This window comes from Candoia aspera, chromosome 2, assembly GCF_035149785.1.
Source record: "Candoia aspera isolate rCanAsp1 chromosome 2, rCanAsp1.hap2, whole genome shotgun sequence".
Classification (NCBI taxonomy): Eukaryota; Metazoa; Chordata; class Lepidosauria; order Squamata; family Boidae; genus Candoia; species Candoia aspera.
In genome coordinates, this window is record NC_086154.1 from 169,435,520 (window position 1) to 169,451,645 (window position 16,126).

At 46.5% G+C, this 16,126-nt stretch overlaps 1 protein-coding gene across 1 annotated transcript in view; it reads left to right on the forward strand.

Moving 5' to 3' along the window:
• The first annotated feature begins 2,510 nt into the window (after nucleotides 1-2,510).
• PAX5 (paired box 5) overlaps nucleotides 2,511-16,126 on the forward strand; it is a 257,700-nt gene continuing 244,084 nt past the window's right edge. The window contains exon 1 of the mRNA XM_063294844.1: nucleotides 2,511-2,684. Coding sequence (XP_063150914.1) covers nucleotides 2,639-2,684 — 46 coding nt within the window. The 5' untranslated portion in view covers nucleotides 2,511-2,638. The remainder of the gene's footprint in view (nucleotides 2,685-16,126) is intronic.

A 16,126-nucleotide genomic window follows, 5' to 3' on the forward strand; every position in this document is an offset into this window, starting at 1 on the left:
GCATTTTGTAGCCCTGTAAATTTACACAGAATTTTGCTTTCAAACAGGCCTAATTTGGACAAGTGACAGCCCTTGCTTTGTGCACCCGAGCTTAGGTCCAGGTAAACGGTTCATGAAAATTCTCCTTATCCTTAGGATGGAGGTCCTATTCTTTCCCTAAAATTACAGCAATTGGCTGTTTGAAAAAATGTGTGATAAAATCTGGCCAAGCTTAAGAAGAAGAAAGCATGTGCATAAGGCTCTCTTCTTGGACTCAGCACCTAAGCACATTCATTCAGGTTGGGGAGGCAGCAAATCCTATTGAACTCCATGGGACAAATAAACAGACATGTGATTCTGCTGTAAAGCTGCAGTCCTCTGCCCCACACATTCAGTGCAACCCCTCATGTCTCTACTCCCAAGTAGTTCTTACAGGCCTCAGTCAAACTTGTAGATAATTTCTGTCTTGCAGCCCTACTTGAAAGTGTGCACATAAGGAAATCCTAGGAAACACGGGGAGTTTTTGTGGTATGTAAATCGACACTCCGGAGTTTTTCTTCCACCTTATTTTTCCAACGGCCTGGTTTGGTTCAATGAAAATTTAACTGAAGATTCACTTTCTACTTTTCAGTCTGAAACAGAGGCAGGTAGAAGTTTAATTCCCATTGAAATTGGGGCAAGGGGAGGAGAGAAGACTTTTTACATCCTGTATTACATAACTGCCCAGTTTACCTCCCTACAGGCATAGTCTATTTCCCAGCACCTACGCTGCAACTTGCAGCGTTGAGTCTGCCTTTGCTTCCCACCCTCCCACCGCCCGCCCGCCTGCCCGCCCGCCCGCTTCCAACCTGTTTGCACTGAAGCAACGTCTTCTTATTCTAGAGTTCAGGGGCTGCTGGTGGTGGAGAATGTGTGTGAGGGTGTGCTTATTTAAGAGCTCTAGATCAAGGAACCATTCAAACTCCAAGTTTAGTGTAGTGTTAGTGAAATGAGTGGCTTAGTCATCCAACAGAATAAATACATTCGTTTTAGACAGACATGATGAATATTTCCAAATTAATCAGGCTGGCTGTTGCAGGGCAGGGAATTAAAGTGCAAAGCCATTATTCACCCCCACCCATAGGGTGGCAGCTGATATTTGTTTTTCTCTTTAAAAATCACCCCCTTCATTATAACAGGAAGCCTGTCTTGTCGAGCTTCCTTATAGCCTATGTAAGGGTCAAACACTTTATCTGCGGCGAAATGAAAGGGAGGGCATTTCTAGAATAAGTGGCAGGAATGCATTTGGGTCCTGCGTCTTTTTCCCTGACTCGAAGATGTGACAGGAGAAATGCAGCCGAAGGTAGCCTTTTGCTAGACACCTTTTGTAAGGCTAGATCTGGGAATTATTTTCAATGACTTCTTGTATCCTTGTAGGCTGGCGTTAGGTAACGCTTATTTTATGACTTCATGAATAAGGAAGGGAAAACTAAGACACGAAGGGGGTTCTTCTTCACTATTGTACAAATATAATAGCATGTTTTGGAAAGAAGAAAATACAACATTTATTTTCCCCCAGGGTTAGGATCAATGGAACATTAAAAATATTGAAAACCAGCCCTTGGTTTTAGAAATACCTTGTAAAAAGGAACAGAAACCTTTTCCAGTGAAAAAGTATGTTTGAATTGCCAAGTTACACACAAGCACACGCACAAATGTGTTACATTTTAAGATTCTTCTTCTTCTGCTCTCCCCCTCCTCTTCCCCTTACTGGCATTAACAGCAGAGACATTCCCCCCGCCATTCCAATTATAAAATAACTGATGCTTTGGACCTCCTTTTCAAGAAAGCAAAGTAAAATATAAAAATCAAAGCAGAATTGTTCCACTAGAATTCTCCCAGTAAAACTGCTTCTTCTGGTCGAAGAATTCTTCAGCTCTTTTTGAAGCACAGCCTTGCCAGCTCTCAAACTTCGACAACAATTGAGAGGGTTAATGCATTTTGCAATCCTTCTTGGTTACATAGGATTTTCTACTTAACGGAGCAAACGTTCTCTTGCTGGCGGTCTTCTGTTTTGGAAGCAACTGGAAGAAAGCTAATTGGTGAGGCAGTGGCATATACATGCACACGCTATTTCTTTCAATCCACTTCCATCTCCCTTTCAGGACTTATTGTCCCATTTCATGCTAATGAATGTGTATATTAATGAAAAGTTGATCGGGACTTGAGTTTCTCCAAGTCCTGCGCGTTTCAATGGAATCAAAGCCCCTTTGCCCGCCACCGCCTGCTTTCCTCTCACAAGCTGGTTCTGTAAACAGCTCCCGTAACACTTTAAGGCTGCAAACAAACTTGGATTCCTACGACAACAGATGTCAGAGTTTCTTGAGTTTGGGCTGCGTCTAGGGACATCTTGTGATGTTTTTAGAGAACAGGACATGATCTCACATGGCGAGCAGCTCTTTAGTTCCTTAATCATTTCACGGTTCCTTCGGACGCTTTCTTCCCACCTAAAACGTTTAGTTTCAGCTCACTGATCAGCTGCAAAGGCTCGACGGGGAGCGGAAGAGTTGAATTATTCCAACCTGCAAGCAGCCCCTCAAGGAAAAAAAAAAGGGAGAAAAGTGCAAACTTTTTTTTTTACCCCTCTCTGTTCATTTCACCAAAGTCCTGAAAAATCAGAATGGAATTAGAGAAAAACTACCCTACTCCAAGGACTGGCAGATCAGGTAAGGACTGAAGTGCTTGTTTTTCAGTGGTGCATTTGAGATAGACAGCGAGGGAACGAGAGATATATCTTAAGGTTTAATGGCGGTCTTACAAGCAGTTGCCTGTGATTTTATTTAATAATGTATAAGGACGGTGGGCTTGCATGGGTTTGTACAGAAAGGCTGCCCATATATCAAGCACATGATTCTGGAGCAGTTGCCTTGAGGTCCCGTTGGGATTACTTCCGTGTAAATAGTTAACGGATTGCCTTTTTTCAAAACATAGCGTGTCTGACTTGAAAGAGGACTACTGAATTAGACCGACACATTTTTTCTATTGTCCGTAATTACTTATGGTTTGATTTGGACGCTCCTGTTCAGGAGACAGTCCCAGGGTCATGGAGATATATCTCGATAGTAGTGCCTCTCTCTCTCTCTCTCTCTGTCTGTGCTAGACAGCCATCTGCAAAAAACATTTTGGGGATCAGTCATTTCCCAGCAATAAATTAAAGCTGGCTGGCAATCCTAAGTACCCTTATTCCTTGGAAGCATCTCCCTTGCTTTCACCAGGGACATCTTTCAAAGGAATGTGCTTAGGATCGAGGTACTTTGAAGGAAAAACTGGATCAGGGCTGCCAGCAGAATGCAGACAGAACCCCTTCACAGCCCAGGCGATCTGCACAAGGTTGACAGGAAATGCCAGACTGTTCAATTAATCAACCCCCAGAACCCCGCAGACTGGGCTTTAATTGGGTGGAGCAGCTTTGTCAGTTGGAAATTCCAGAATCGAACCAGATTATCTGAACTGAGCAGCGAGGATGATGCGTGTGATGCTGCCAGATCCGGCATGCCTGCAGGCTGCCAAAAGAAATCAGCAAGCGGACCGACTCTTTCCGCTCTCGCTGTTCTCTGGATAGCTAAAGGTGGCGTCGCCTTGCTCTCGCCCTGTGACTGCCGCCTTTGCATACTAAACTCAGAGGGCCCTTTTGGATCTCTTGGTGGGGGTGGAGTGGGGGGGAGTGGAAACCTCCCGCTTTTACAAGGGACTGTCGGGGCCAGAAAGCCGGGGCTGGGTCTCAGCTTCCTGCATTTAGGACCTTCCGGCGTCTTGTTCTGGTCTGGGGTCACCGCGGCGCCAGATTCTTCTCCTTCCAGCGGGGAAGTCCCCAAACTTAATGGGGAAGGGGGGGGGGAACAGCCGGCGCGTGCCTGGAGAGCGCCTTGACAAGCCCTCTATTAATAATGTGATTTCAAAGCGATCGATAAGCCCTTTTATTAGTTCAGTCGTCTGAATAATCGTTTCATCGATATAGCGTTTCATTGCTCCTAGCGGCGGGCTAGGCTGGCCGAGGCAGGGCGGGGTGGGCTTGGGAAGGCCCCACCAGAGAGGGAGGGGAAATGCCGTTCATTTTATTTCCTTTCCCCTTCCTCCGGCTGGCAACCCACGAGGTCTCTTGCCTGCTGAGCCCCGCAGGCCGACCCTCCCCTCGCGCGCACCACTCCCCCCGCCAATGGCGACCCTGCCTCCTGGCCCGCCCGATCTCTTTCCATATTGGATGGCGGGCGCGGGGGAGTTGTCGCCACTGCCGCTTCCCCGCCGTTGGCCTCGGTCGATTGTAGGTTTGCCGAGCGACGTGCAGGTTCTCGGCCGGTTCCAAGGACGGCGGGGCTGGGGTCGCCGCCAACTGGGTCCTGCGCCCGGAGGCCTGCGTGTCCAACGCAGAACCGCGATAAAGATATCCCAGTCCCACCGGGGAGATTAAGCGAAAGGGAGACGAGTAACCCCCACCCCGACTTTCCCCCTGGAGGCGGATATTCTTGGCTTCCTTCTCGGGTGAGGCCACCACCCGCCTCTGCTGCGCAGGGCCCGGCTTGGCTTCCAGCGCAGGTGGCCAAAATAGCCTTTCCCCGCGACTCCTCCGATCCCACCTCCCCCTTCCTGCAGGCGACTGTGGTTCACGGCTGGGCTGTTTTTGCTTTGAAATCACTGCCCAGACATACCCTGTATGGGGGCTCAAGTCACATCTTATTCAGGGGAAATAATTCCCCTGGCAAAACTCGGCTCTAATGATTCGGAATAGCCACGCCGGCTCAAAACGCCGCGCGCCCTTCCGGGAGCGTTTTGGCCTCTGTGATCAGGAAGCTTGTGGGGCTAGGAGCCCATCCTTCTCGCGTTGGAAAGCGGAGCTTCTGTGTTCGCATAAGCGAAACGCCAGACATAACACAGGGCATAAAGGCCTACCGGGGGCGGGGGTGGTAGGAGGAGGGAGAGCAAAGGTCATGGAAAGGTGACCCAAAGTCACGGGGATTGAAGCACTTGACAGAAACGAGGGAGGTTTAGAAAACAAATGGAGTTATGAAGGCCTGCCAAAGAGTCTGGTGTAGACAGGAATGGTGTATCGTTGTTGATTATAGTTATTCTGGAGTGGTTCCTGCAGGCCTCATCTTGCATAGCCTGTGGGCGGTCCCTCCTCCGTCCTTCCGTCCCTCCCTCCCTCCCTCTCTCTCTTCCTCCGTTCTTTCTCCCTTTTCTCTCTTTCTCTCTCTCCAAGTCAGGGAGCCTCAGTCATGGCGTGCAATCATCAGATTGGAGCCCACAGAACTAAACCGGGAAAAGCGGCTTGATTATAATGGGAATGGAAAACATAATCCGAACGGCAAATTCTCCGGCCTAAAGTCGGGCGTCCTTTGAATTGAGTAAGACTACTGTGACAACCTGAAAACAACGTCAGCCACCTTCCACCACCCCCACCTCCGAAATTAAAAGGGAGCCGCAGGAGTGCAGCCCCTGTCCTATCTTATGGACGATTTTGCACGGGTGATCATCCGGGACACAAAGCTGTCCCTTTCTACTTTGGCCCAGTGACTTCAGTAGGACTCCTCTCCTTCGTATGGAGGGCACAGTGCTGCTGAACCCTTAAAAGGGAAATAGCAGGACGCCAGGCCGGTTGCCTCTTGAATCTTAATGGGGATGCAAAGTGTGATATACATCATTTAGAATCCCTGGGTTCTATTTATACTGGAAATGAGGTTTGTTGATCACAGGGAAGCGCGGTTCGAACAGGGTTGTGATTCTGTGTCTAACCCAAAACCCAATTCCAGTAGGAATTCTAGACATGCACCTCTCTTGAGAAGATCAGGCCAATTGTTTTCTAGAGATTCTGGTGACACCTCTTCTCAAAGAGAGGGACTTATTTCCGATCGGATCGATCCAAGTCCCTCGAGGTAGTTAGATGAAGCACTTTGGGGTCAACAGGAATGTTGCTTCCCCGCAACTGTCTTCCGTATTCCTCCTGAGAGTAGTAGAAATCGAGAGGTGGCTGGGGTTTCTTCTTGGCTCAGAAGGCCGCTCTGGGACAGTGTAATCTTTAGTAAAAGTGTGAGTTAGATAGAGGCGAAGAAATGCTGCAAACATTCAGAAAGAAGGCAAGGTTCAATCACTGTTCGGGGCCAGGAGCCTAGCCTAAAAGCGCCGCGAGCTGCCTCGGAACGGCGCGGCCACAGGAGGATCCCTGGCTGTGATGAATTGCACGATTTTGATGGACAGTCCACTGTCCCGGCGTCTTTCTCGTGCCACTGAATCCAGACAGGCTGTTAAGGGAGGCGCTTTTCCCCTCCGCGACCCGTGAAATAATCTATAGAATTGTTTACTTTCTCGCCTCACTGTCAAACGCACTCCTCGGTACAACGCACGTGGGACCCACGCTTCCACACTCAGAGTTTGCCATCCTGGGTGGGTACATTATTTCTTCTCGTCGCTTTGCAGGGGATCGTTTGTGCCTGGGGGTGGGGAAGGAGGGGAGAAAGCGATCGCGGCGGCAGCATCCAGCCGGCCAGGGGTTAAGCCGGATTGGAGGCCTGCGGTGTAAGAAAAGAGGCAGGCAGAGCCTTAGGTCTGCTGGGCGTTCAGACGGGAGGCGCGGAAAAGTTTGGCAGATTACAGTCAAGTCCAGATTCCGACCTCGGATCTATTCAGATATGGGACAGGAAACAAAAGCTAATTTAAACGTCAGCTGTGATTGCAGCGAAGCGCGGCTTCCTTTGGCGCCATTGAGGCAGGCGCCGATAGTGACAAAATGCGAACTGTCACCCTTGTCTTTGTTTTTTGTTTTAAACGTAAAGGGATTTGTGGCGTGGACGTGCGAAGTATATATGAAGGGTGATAATGATCATCACAGCAGACGTTTTTATTCATCGCCCTCGACATCAGTATCATCGGAGGCTTTACAGTAACCTACGCAAAATGATTCCTTGCACTGATGAGTGTACGTTGTCCAATTAATCAGGGGAGGGTGTCACTCATTGTGTAACATTAGTGACTTGGTTGAGTTAAAAATGTTCCTGAAAAATAAGCTGCGTAGCTTGAAACGTGCGTGAGTGAGTGAGAGCAAACGCGAGCGGGAGCATTTTCCCCCTGCGCCCTGCGTCACGCAAGCCTCGCCTGCTGTCCTGGCACTCCTCGGTCCTCTAGCATTCAAGCAATCGTGAGTGACACTCCGACCACGACCCACTTGCGCCAGCTAGGATTTAAATGCATGCTGGCAAGGGAAATAAACAATAGGTTTACGATCTTCGACTTTAGATTTAATTGGACTGCGCCTCACGCGGAGAACCGGCGAAGGGAGACGGCCACCTCGACCCTGTTGTTGTTGTTTATTCGTTTAGTCGCTTCCGACTCTTCGTGACTTCATGGACCAGCCCACGCCAGAGCTTCCTGTCGGTCGTCAACACCCCCAGCTCCCCCAGGGACGAGTCCGTCACCTCTAGAATATCATCCATCCATCTTGCCCTTGGTCGGCCCCTCTTCCTTTTGCCTTCCACTCTCCCTAGCATCAGCATCTTCTCCAGGGTGTCCTGTCTTCTCATTATGTGGCCAAAGTATTTCAGTTTTGCCTTCAATATCGTTCCCTCCAGTGAGCAGTCTGGCTTTATTTCCTGGAGGATGGACTGGTTTGATCTTCTTGCAGTCCAAGGCACTCTCAGAATTTTCCTCCAACACCACAGTTCCAAAGCATCTATCTTCCTTCTCTCAGCCTTCCTTATGGTCCAGCTCTCACAGCCATATGTTACTATGGGGAACACCATTGCTTTAACTATGCGGACCTTTGTTGTCAGTGTGATGTCTCTGCTCTTAACTATTTTATCGAGATTGGTCATTGCTCTTCTCCCAAGGATTACGCGTCTTCTGATTTCCTGACTGCAGTCAGCATCTGCAGTAATCTTCGCACCTAGAAATACAAAGTCTTTCACTGCTTCTACGTTTTCTCCCTCTATTTGCCAGTTATCAATCAAGCTGGTTGCCATAATCTTGGTTTTTTTGAGGTTTAGCTGCAAGTCAGCTTTTGCACTTTCTTCTTTCACCTTCATCATAAGGCTCCTCAGTTCCTCTTCGCTTTCAGCCATCAAAGTGGTATCATCTGCATATCTGAGATTGTTAATGTTTCCTCCAGCGATTTTAACTCCAGCCTTGGATTCCTCAAGCCCAGCATGTCGCATGATGTGTTCTGCGTACGAATTGAATAGGTAGGGTGAGAGTATACAGCCCTGCTGTACTCCTTTCCCAATCTTAAACCAGTCCGTTGTTCCGTGGTCTGTTCTTACTGTTGCTACTTGGTCGTTATACAGATTCTTCAGGAGGCAAACAAGATGACTTGGTATCCCCATACCACTAAGAACTTGCCACAGTTTGTTATGGTCCACACAGTCAAAGGCTTTAGAATAGTCAATAAAACAGAAATAGATGTTCTTCTGAAACTCCCTGGCTTTTTCCATTATCCAGCAGATATTGGCAATTTGGTCCCTAGTTCCTCTGCCTTTTCTAAACCCAGCTTGTACATCTGGCAATTCTCGCTCCATGAATTGCTGAAGTCTACCTTGCAGGATCTTGAGCATTACCTTACTGGCATGTGAGATGAGTGCCACTGTTCGATAGTTTGAGCATTCTTTAGTGTTTCCCTTTTTTGGTATGGGGATATAAGTTGATTTTTTCCAGTCTGATGGCCATTCTTGTGTTTTCCAAATTTGCTGGCATATAGCATGCATTACCTTGACAGCATCATCTTGCAAGATTTTGAACAGTTCAGCTGGGATGCTGTCGTTTCCTGCTGCCTTGTTGTTAGCAATGCTTCTTAAGGCCCATTCAAACTCACTCTTCAGGATGTCTGGCTCTAGCTCACTGACCACACCGTCAAAGCTATCCCCAATATTGTTATCCTTCCTATACAGGTCTTCTGTATATTCTTGCCACCTTTTCTTGATCTCTTCTTCTTCTGTTAGGTCCTTGCCATCTTTGTTTTTGATCATACCCATTTTTGCCTGGAATTTACCTCCGATCTCGACCCTAAACATATTTATTCTGTACAGTAGTTGAGGATTTCCCTGGAAGTGGCCATTTCAAGCTGAGCTTCTGGCCTTGGGGCAAAATGCCACCTTCCTCCTCCCCCTCCTGCTCCAGGCCACACGGAAGCCCCACCCCCCTCTAGCTTCTCCCCCTGTTCTCGCCGGTTCCGCCTGAGCTGAAGACTCTGAAATTCCTCGGCTTAACCCTAGCCTGGTTCGCTCGCGCTCCCTCTGGCCTCGCTTACGCCCTTGCGCCCGTCCACTCCGAATGCTTAATAAGATTAGACGGAACGGAGGGGGAACTCATGAATAACACGACCCCCGGGTTAGTCTAGCATGGGATTTAGAAATTCACGTGGCCGCATAAAAGGCGGGGCGCTGCCTTGCAAACCCCCTTTTTCATTCCTCAGCAAGGCTAAGGCACGTTTATTTTATTCCGAACAGCTCGGGCAGCCCGAATCTTGGTATATTGAGCACTACAAGAAAAGTGGGGCCCCAAAGCGAAACATCACAGTCAACAAAGGCAAAAGAAAAGAAAAACAGAAAAATCAAAGCAACGATTGCCCCAAAGTTTCTGATGTGTTTCAAAGTGGAAGTGGATGACGAAGAGGATGACGAAGGCCTTCTCCCCTTTCTCCCTTGATTTTGCTTAATTGTACAGAACGCAAATCTTGGCGCGGCACGTGGACCTGCCCAAACTTCAGGGAGGTGATCTGCATATAATCCAATTCGTCCTGGTTTCTGTACAAACGCCAAATACTCCTGCAGTCAGATTTTCTTACCCTTAGCCTGTTGTTCAGGCTCCCTGAGTTGATAGAAAAGGAAGGAGGGAAGGAAGAAAGGTGGGAAAAGTCTGCCTTGTTTAGATATAATTAATCATGGAGGCTCCAATCCGACCGAGAAATCCTTCACCGACTTTATTAAAATGAAAGGGAGAGAAGATACACTGGATTCCTTGTCTTCAGCAGGATTGCAAGAGAGCGACTGCCGCCTTTTAGAGGGAATCGGAACAGCCCGAGATCCTGTAGCCATTCTCACTTGAAAAATGCCACCCATTGAAAGGCACGTTCTGCAGTTGGGGAAAGAGGTGTATGGTGGAATTAGTAGCTCGTTGAAGCTAGTAGTAATATAAGCATCATAATGTAATTTCTGTAAAATTCTCTTTTTTCTGATGAATACCTGCAAAGTACCGGGGTGGGGAACAGGATATCCTTGTCCATAAACTTAAAACTTTAGCAGGAAACGCAACAGAGACGGGCTGCACCTCCAGGTCAGCTTTCAGAAACCTGTGACGTTCAGGAAGCGAATACCCCAGCCAGCTCCTTCGTTGCCCACTCTCTTTCGGGGTGCTCCCGCTGCTAACAGCAAATCTTCTCCAGCCGCTGAGATTCTTCTCTTCTCCACTAGATCCTAGTCTTAGCAATTGGAGCTTACCATTTCTTAGGATATATCTTTACTTGATTTGACTGAAATTTTATGATGTTTATGGTTTAGTATAGACCTAATTCCCTGTGTGTTTGTTGAGAAATAAATCCCACCGTTCAGTGGAGCTCGCATATGTTAAGCTTACATAGAATGGGAACCCCGGCTGCCATGCCTTACCCTGTCCTGCTGGTATTTTTTTTTTTGCACTGCCTTGAGTCAATATAAACAATGGTACTATAATCTAAAACCTTTATACCAGTATTGTTGTTGTTGTGGTGGTGGTTGTTATTATTATTATTAGCAATAATATAGTAACAATAAAGGCTTCTGAATGGGATAAAGAACCCTCTCTGCTCATCTCCTTTGCTCCTCCCTGCCCCTGGCATAGCATATTTTTATACGTATATTTTTATTTGCTGCTGCATGAAGAAGAGTAGGAATGGCTGAACAGGGTGAGAAAGGGCTGTGTAAAATCAATCCCTGGCAGCGTTTGCATATGTGGGACAAGTTCACCGTAGCTAACCAGTAAATTCAGTCAAACCACCTAGCCATGATGATGCATTCTTAAGTTCCATTTCTTGCATAAAAGCATCTGCTTAAAAGCAGCACTCTCCTGTAGACACGACCTGAATTGGTAACAGTGAAATCAGTGAGACTAATTGAAATTAGTTTTTGAACAAAAAGCCATTGGATCGAAATATACATCTCTCTAATAGAAATAACAGGAAAGAAAAAGGTCTAAAAAACTCCATTGCTTTCTATGCAATGCTTAACCAGGTCAGGTAAATATCTAGCTTAGTTAGTGTTAACCCACATTAGGTTTACTGTGGCTTAGCATTTATGGAAAAGGAAAACTAGCTTATTTGGCTAGTTTATACCAACTCCGAAAATTAGTGAATTTTCTTAAGAGGTTACATGCATTGTGTGAAGTGATCATTTGCTGAATGAAGAACAGTAGTTCTCCTCCATCTTCTAAATGATTTCTATTGTCGCTAGAAACCTGGAGGGCTCACTTGCCACAAAATAAGATTCAGGGAATGTTGTTCAAGAAACAAGGGTGTTGTTTGGCAGGCTGTAATACAGTTACAAGTAAATAATGTGACTGTTGCAATAAATGCTGCTCCTTCTAACAGGCTTGTGGATCTGGGTTGGATAAATAAGACTTTTTTTTTTAATCTGTTCAAATCGTGTCTGATTCTTGGAGACTGCCTGCAGAAGTCCCTGCGGTTTTCTTGGCAAGGTTTTTCAGAAGTGGCTTGCCATTGCCTCCTTTCTAGGGCGGAGAGAGAATGACCAGCCCAAGGTCACCCAGCTGGCTTGGTGCCTAAGGTGGAACTAGAACTCCCGGTCTCCCGGTTTCTAGCCTGGTGCCTTAATCCCACTACACCAAACTGGCTTCCCAAAAAAGACGTTACTTTCAGTCACTGGCAACCTGGCCCTTAAAGGGACTCCATCACAGTGGATGATAACAGGCTAAGGAAACCATGTTGTATCTACACTTAACAGCAGATCTCATGATGGAATATATGTTTTCAAACGGGGGCAGGGGAGGAACAGGAAAAACTTTCCCCCAGTGATTATGCTCCTAATACCTCTGTTTTCTATTTAATCAAATATTTTCATGCTGCCTGAATGAAAGTAAAGGTAACCAACTACTGATGTAGACTAATCTCAGTATTCTGAACAAAAGCTATCTAGCAGGGGCGAGTGACTGGGAGAGGCTGGTGCGAGACATGCCTGGAACATGGGAGAGCCAAGGGGCTCCATATCCCAGTCAAGTCTGGTCTCCAAGAAGCCTTAGATCTGTATAAATAGAAATATTAAGCTCATATTTCCATGGCCTCCATGGGATTTCAGTTCTGATGGCTATAGAGATCCAGTCTTCAGGCTTGGTATAGTAGCTCCCTCCTCAGTAAACACCTACAGAAGCTTCTTCATAAATAGTTCTGAATGCAGGTGCCAAATCATGTTTATTTGAAATATCAAGATGGGTTCACACATGCACATTCTGCCCTGCAGCATGTTTAAGTCCCAGTAAGCCACCCCACATTCGAAGCCACAGTTGAGATTATTTCCATGTCATTGTGTTTTCCTATTAATATGAAAGTTTCAGTTGCTCCTTCATACTCAGTACTGCAGTCTTCCAGTGAAAGTGCATGTGGGAATCATGTGTTTGGGTTCAGTTTCTGGGGCTGGAACTCTAGACTCTTTCCTCATCAGAATCTGTGTTTTGTCCCTGCCTGATGTTTTGCCATTCAAAAAAGAGCAAGACCAGACTGTACAAGAGTAAGGTATCATGGTGTGATTGGCTGTAAGAGTAACAGGAGCAAGAGCCACCAGCAAGACAATGGTCGGATAAAAGAAATTTGAGTCTGGAGCAGAACTGTAACCTAAGAAAGTGTTTCTGGTTTGACCCCTCCCTAGTTCTCTTGTAGATAAAGGGAGGGAAGGGGAGGCACATTCAGACTTGCAAGATTCTGTTGCTGTAACCTTATACTAAAAGTACTATTAGCATTCATAACTTTGGTTTCCTAGTCTGGTCTACCTTGAAGGGCTGATACATGGTGTAGATATAGGTGGAAATTGGGGTTGCTAGGCTCTTTGGGGCTGCTGTAATCATTCATGAAGACTGGCACTCTGAACTGCTGCATTTTTGATGATTAAACTTGGAAATGAGCTAGACTATTTTTCTCCCAGCTTGTCTAGAAGCTGCAGGCATAGCAAAGCCCTCCCTCCCCACCCTGTACCTCCCCCCCAGCATATTTTAGAGCAAAGGTTGAAAGAACATCCAAGAAGCAGGTTGTCCTTTCCTTTAGCCCATTAAAACCAATATTTGCTTCTCCAATATTTGCCAGGAGAACTTGAAGGTCAGGGCAGTGGAGGGCAATGGAGGACTTTGACACCCATTATGGTATTGCTGTTGAATCTCAATGGCACCTTTTCAGCTGCCATTTGGAATCCCTTGACGGATCAATTTTTGAGGGTCTGGGGAACATGTTGTGGCATCCTGGCCATGACATCCTGGACCATCAGGCCCTACCATTCTCAATGGTAGGAGGAAATGTCATACACAAACAGCAAATAAGAAAGGATTTCCTTGTTATGTTCCTTTTTGGACTGCCAAAAGTGCTGATCGCTCTCTGGAGAGCCAAAATAACTTGGTGTTCTTGTGTTTGGCGACTCCTGACAAGTGGCCAGTTTTTGCTCCACTTCAGGATAGGCTTGTCTTTGGGGTGATGATATGCCTTATTTTGGGCCACTTCCATCTAACAGAATTCAGATCAACCAGTTTAAATGCTCAGGTAAAGCATGGAAGCTGAGCAATGCAACCTGTAACTCTCAACATCTGTCTAACGATAATGCAGTTTTATAATGGTTGGTCTAGACTAAAATAAATCTTATTGTTGGATTCACATGTCAGCTTGTGCCTTTAATGTGATTTGGTTGGTTTGGGTTTAGTGTTATCCCTTGTGGTATGTAAATAATGGTTTAACATTACCTGTGACCAGGCCACTAAGCTGTTCAAGACACCATGGTCAAAATTCGCCATTGATTATAGTGATGTATGAACCCAGGTTGAATGTGATTAATTCCTTTGGAATTCCATCTGGTATATTTTGGGAAGTTGAACCAACTGGACTTTGTTCTGGAACAGACACATTGCGTATTCAAGTGATATATTCCTGCAGAAAGCAGAACAATTTCTTTTCTTTTGCTTTCTCTTTAGGGTAGTGTGGACAGGGGACCCAGAGAGAGGAAAGGATTGCTGATATGGAGCAATTTTAGCACCTTATTGTTTTAGTTAGGCTGAACCAGTGACTTCTATGCTGTCACAGCAAATCATTCTAGTTTATGTGGACCTGTGGGAGGAAAGAACTTTGAGTAGTGCTTCTCCCTGATAATCCTGGAATTACATTTGACCACATATTCCATAATTCTCCAGCCAACGCTGACTGGGACAGATAGAAGTTTCAGTCAGAATGCATCTCAGGGGAGACCAGATTGGGAAAGGCTGGCCAAGTGGATTGTTAACTCCCCAAAACTCCCAGGGAAGGGAACACATTTATAAGGCTTGAGCAGAAGCTGATTAAATCAAAGCAGAATTTGCTAAAGCCATTGATGTTACAGGATTTAAATCTCCATTGGTTTAAAGTCTCCTCACCAACTGCTCTCGTGAAGGGTGGGGACAGAGCAGTGCTGGTGTCATCGAGAAGTTAGTGCGGAGTTTCCTGTTTAGAAAAGGGAACTCTCTTCACAACCAAATCTACAAAGGTGGTGTTTTTTTTAATGGCAGGTATTCAAAAACATGCCCTGCACATGCACCAGATAGGTGTGTGGGCCAGAGGGCCAAAAGGGGAGGAGCATTTTCATCTCTAACTGCTGCACAGGAAAGGGAACTTTTGCAGGAAAGCTGCCCGGGCAGAGAGCCCCATTTCCACAGCTGTGGGAGTCCTGTCCTTCTTTGCCCCTGGGCGCTCAGGCATTTCCTTCTTGTTTTCAAACAAGGGCCTTCCGAAGGGATCCTATTGAGAGGCATTAAATCTGCTTTCAGTGGGCCTTGATCCAGAGAGTTCCTCTTGTCCAGTGGTACTGGAGGTGGCAGGTGGGCAGGAGAACAGGGAATGGAAGCTTCTGGGCATGTGTGACCCATATCACTTCTTTACAGTCAGAGCAAAACCTAAGTGAAGAGGAGGAGATCAGGGCCTTCTCTTTTAGCTGGAAGTAATTAGGTCTTCTCCTTCTTCTCCTTCTCCTTCTCCTTCTCCTTCTCCTTCTCCTTCTCCTTCTCCTTCCTCCTATCTAGAAAATACAAAAGGTATCACTTTATTTCAGCTTTCCTGAGCCACATGCTCTCTAGAGTTCCCATTATCTGGCTTGGCAGAACTGGTGGAAGGTGAAATCCAATTTATCTGGAGGGCACTAGGTTGGGGAAGGCTACCTAGAGGGGTGAGCATGAGAGAAAGGCAACTTAGAGAAGTAACGCAATGGAGGGTGGGCATCAAGATTGGAGTCCAGCATTGATCCAGAGTGGGGTGTGGTGGGGCACAACCAGAAATGGTTTGCTTGGGTGAGGTAGAGGTGTCGTTTGCTTATAACGAAGGGGAAAAAATCACTCTTTGTTTAGTGGAAGAAATATTCCAAGTCCAGAAGGAAATAACCTTCAAAGGATATCCAGCTAAGAAAGAGTGGTGTGGAGGTCTGAGAGGCGAAGGCAGGCAGGCAACCATTGTTTGTGCTATCTTAGAGCTCCCCCCCACTCCAACTGACTTTAAATTCTATCCAACCGTCTTTGAATTGGCAGAAATCCATATGGGGCAGGTCATTTGCTGCTCCTATGGCTGATTCCTAGCATGCCCTTTGGTCTTCGTTTCAAGTAGCTTCCAGTCCCCTGAATTCCCACCAAGATAATGACAAAGCTGAGCAAATGTGATCCACCTTTGGCCTGTCATTGGAGGAAAACATTCCTTCAATCCCGGTAGAGCTAAGGGCCATTGAAGGCATTCTGTCTTGCTCATGGGCTGTGGGGAGGGCAGGGAGGGGCAAAATTAAGCCATGTAATAGGGACATAGCAAAGAACAGAAACAAAAAACCCAACAAACCAAAACATCAACAACAACAAACGGTTGCTGGAGTGAGGACAGTCTGCTGCAGCTTCATTTCACTTCTCTCTTTCCTACCTAAGCTCACCCTCCTGCCAA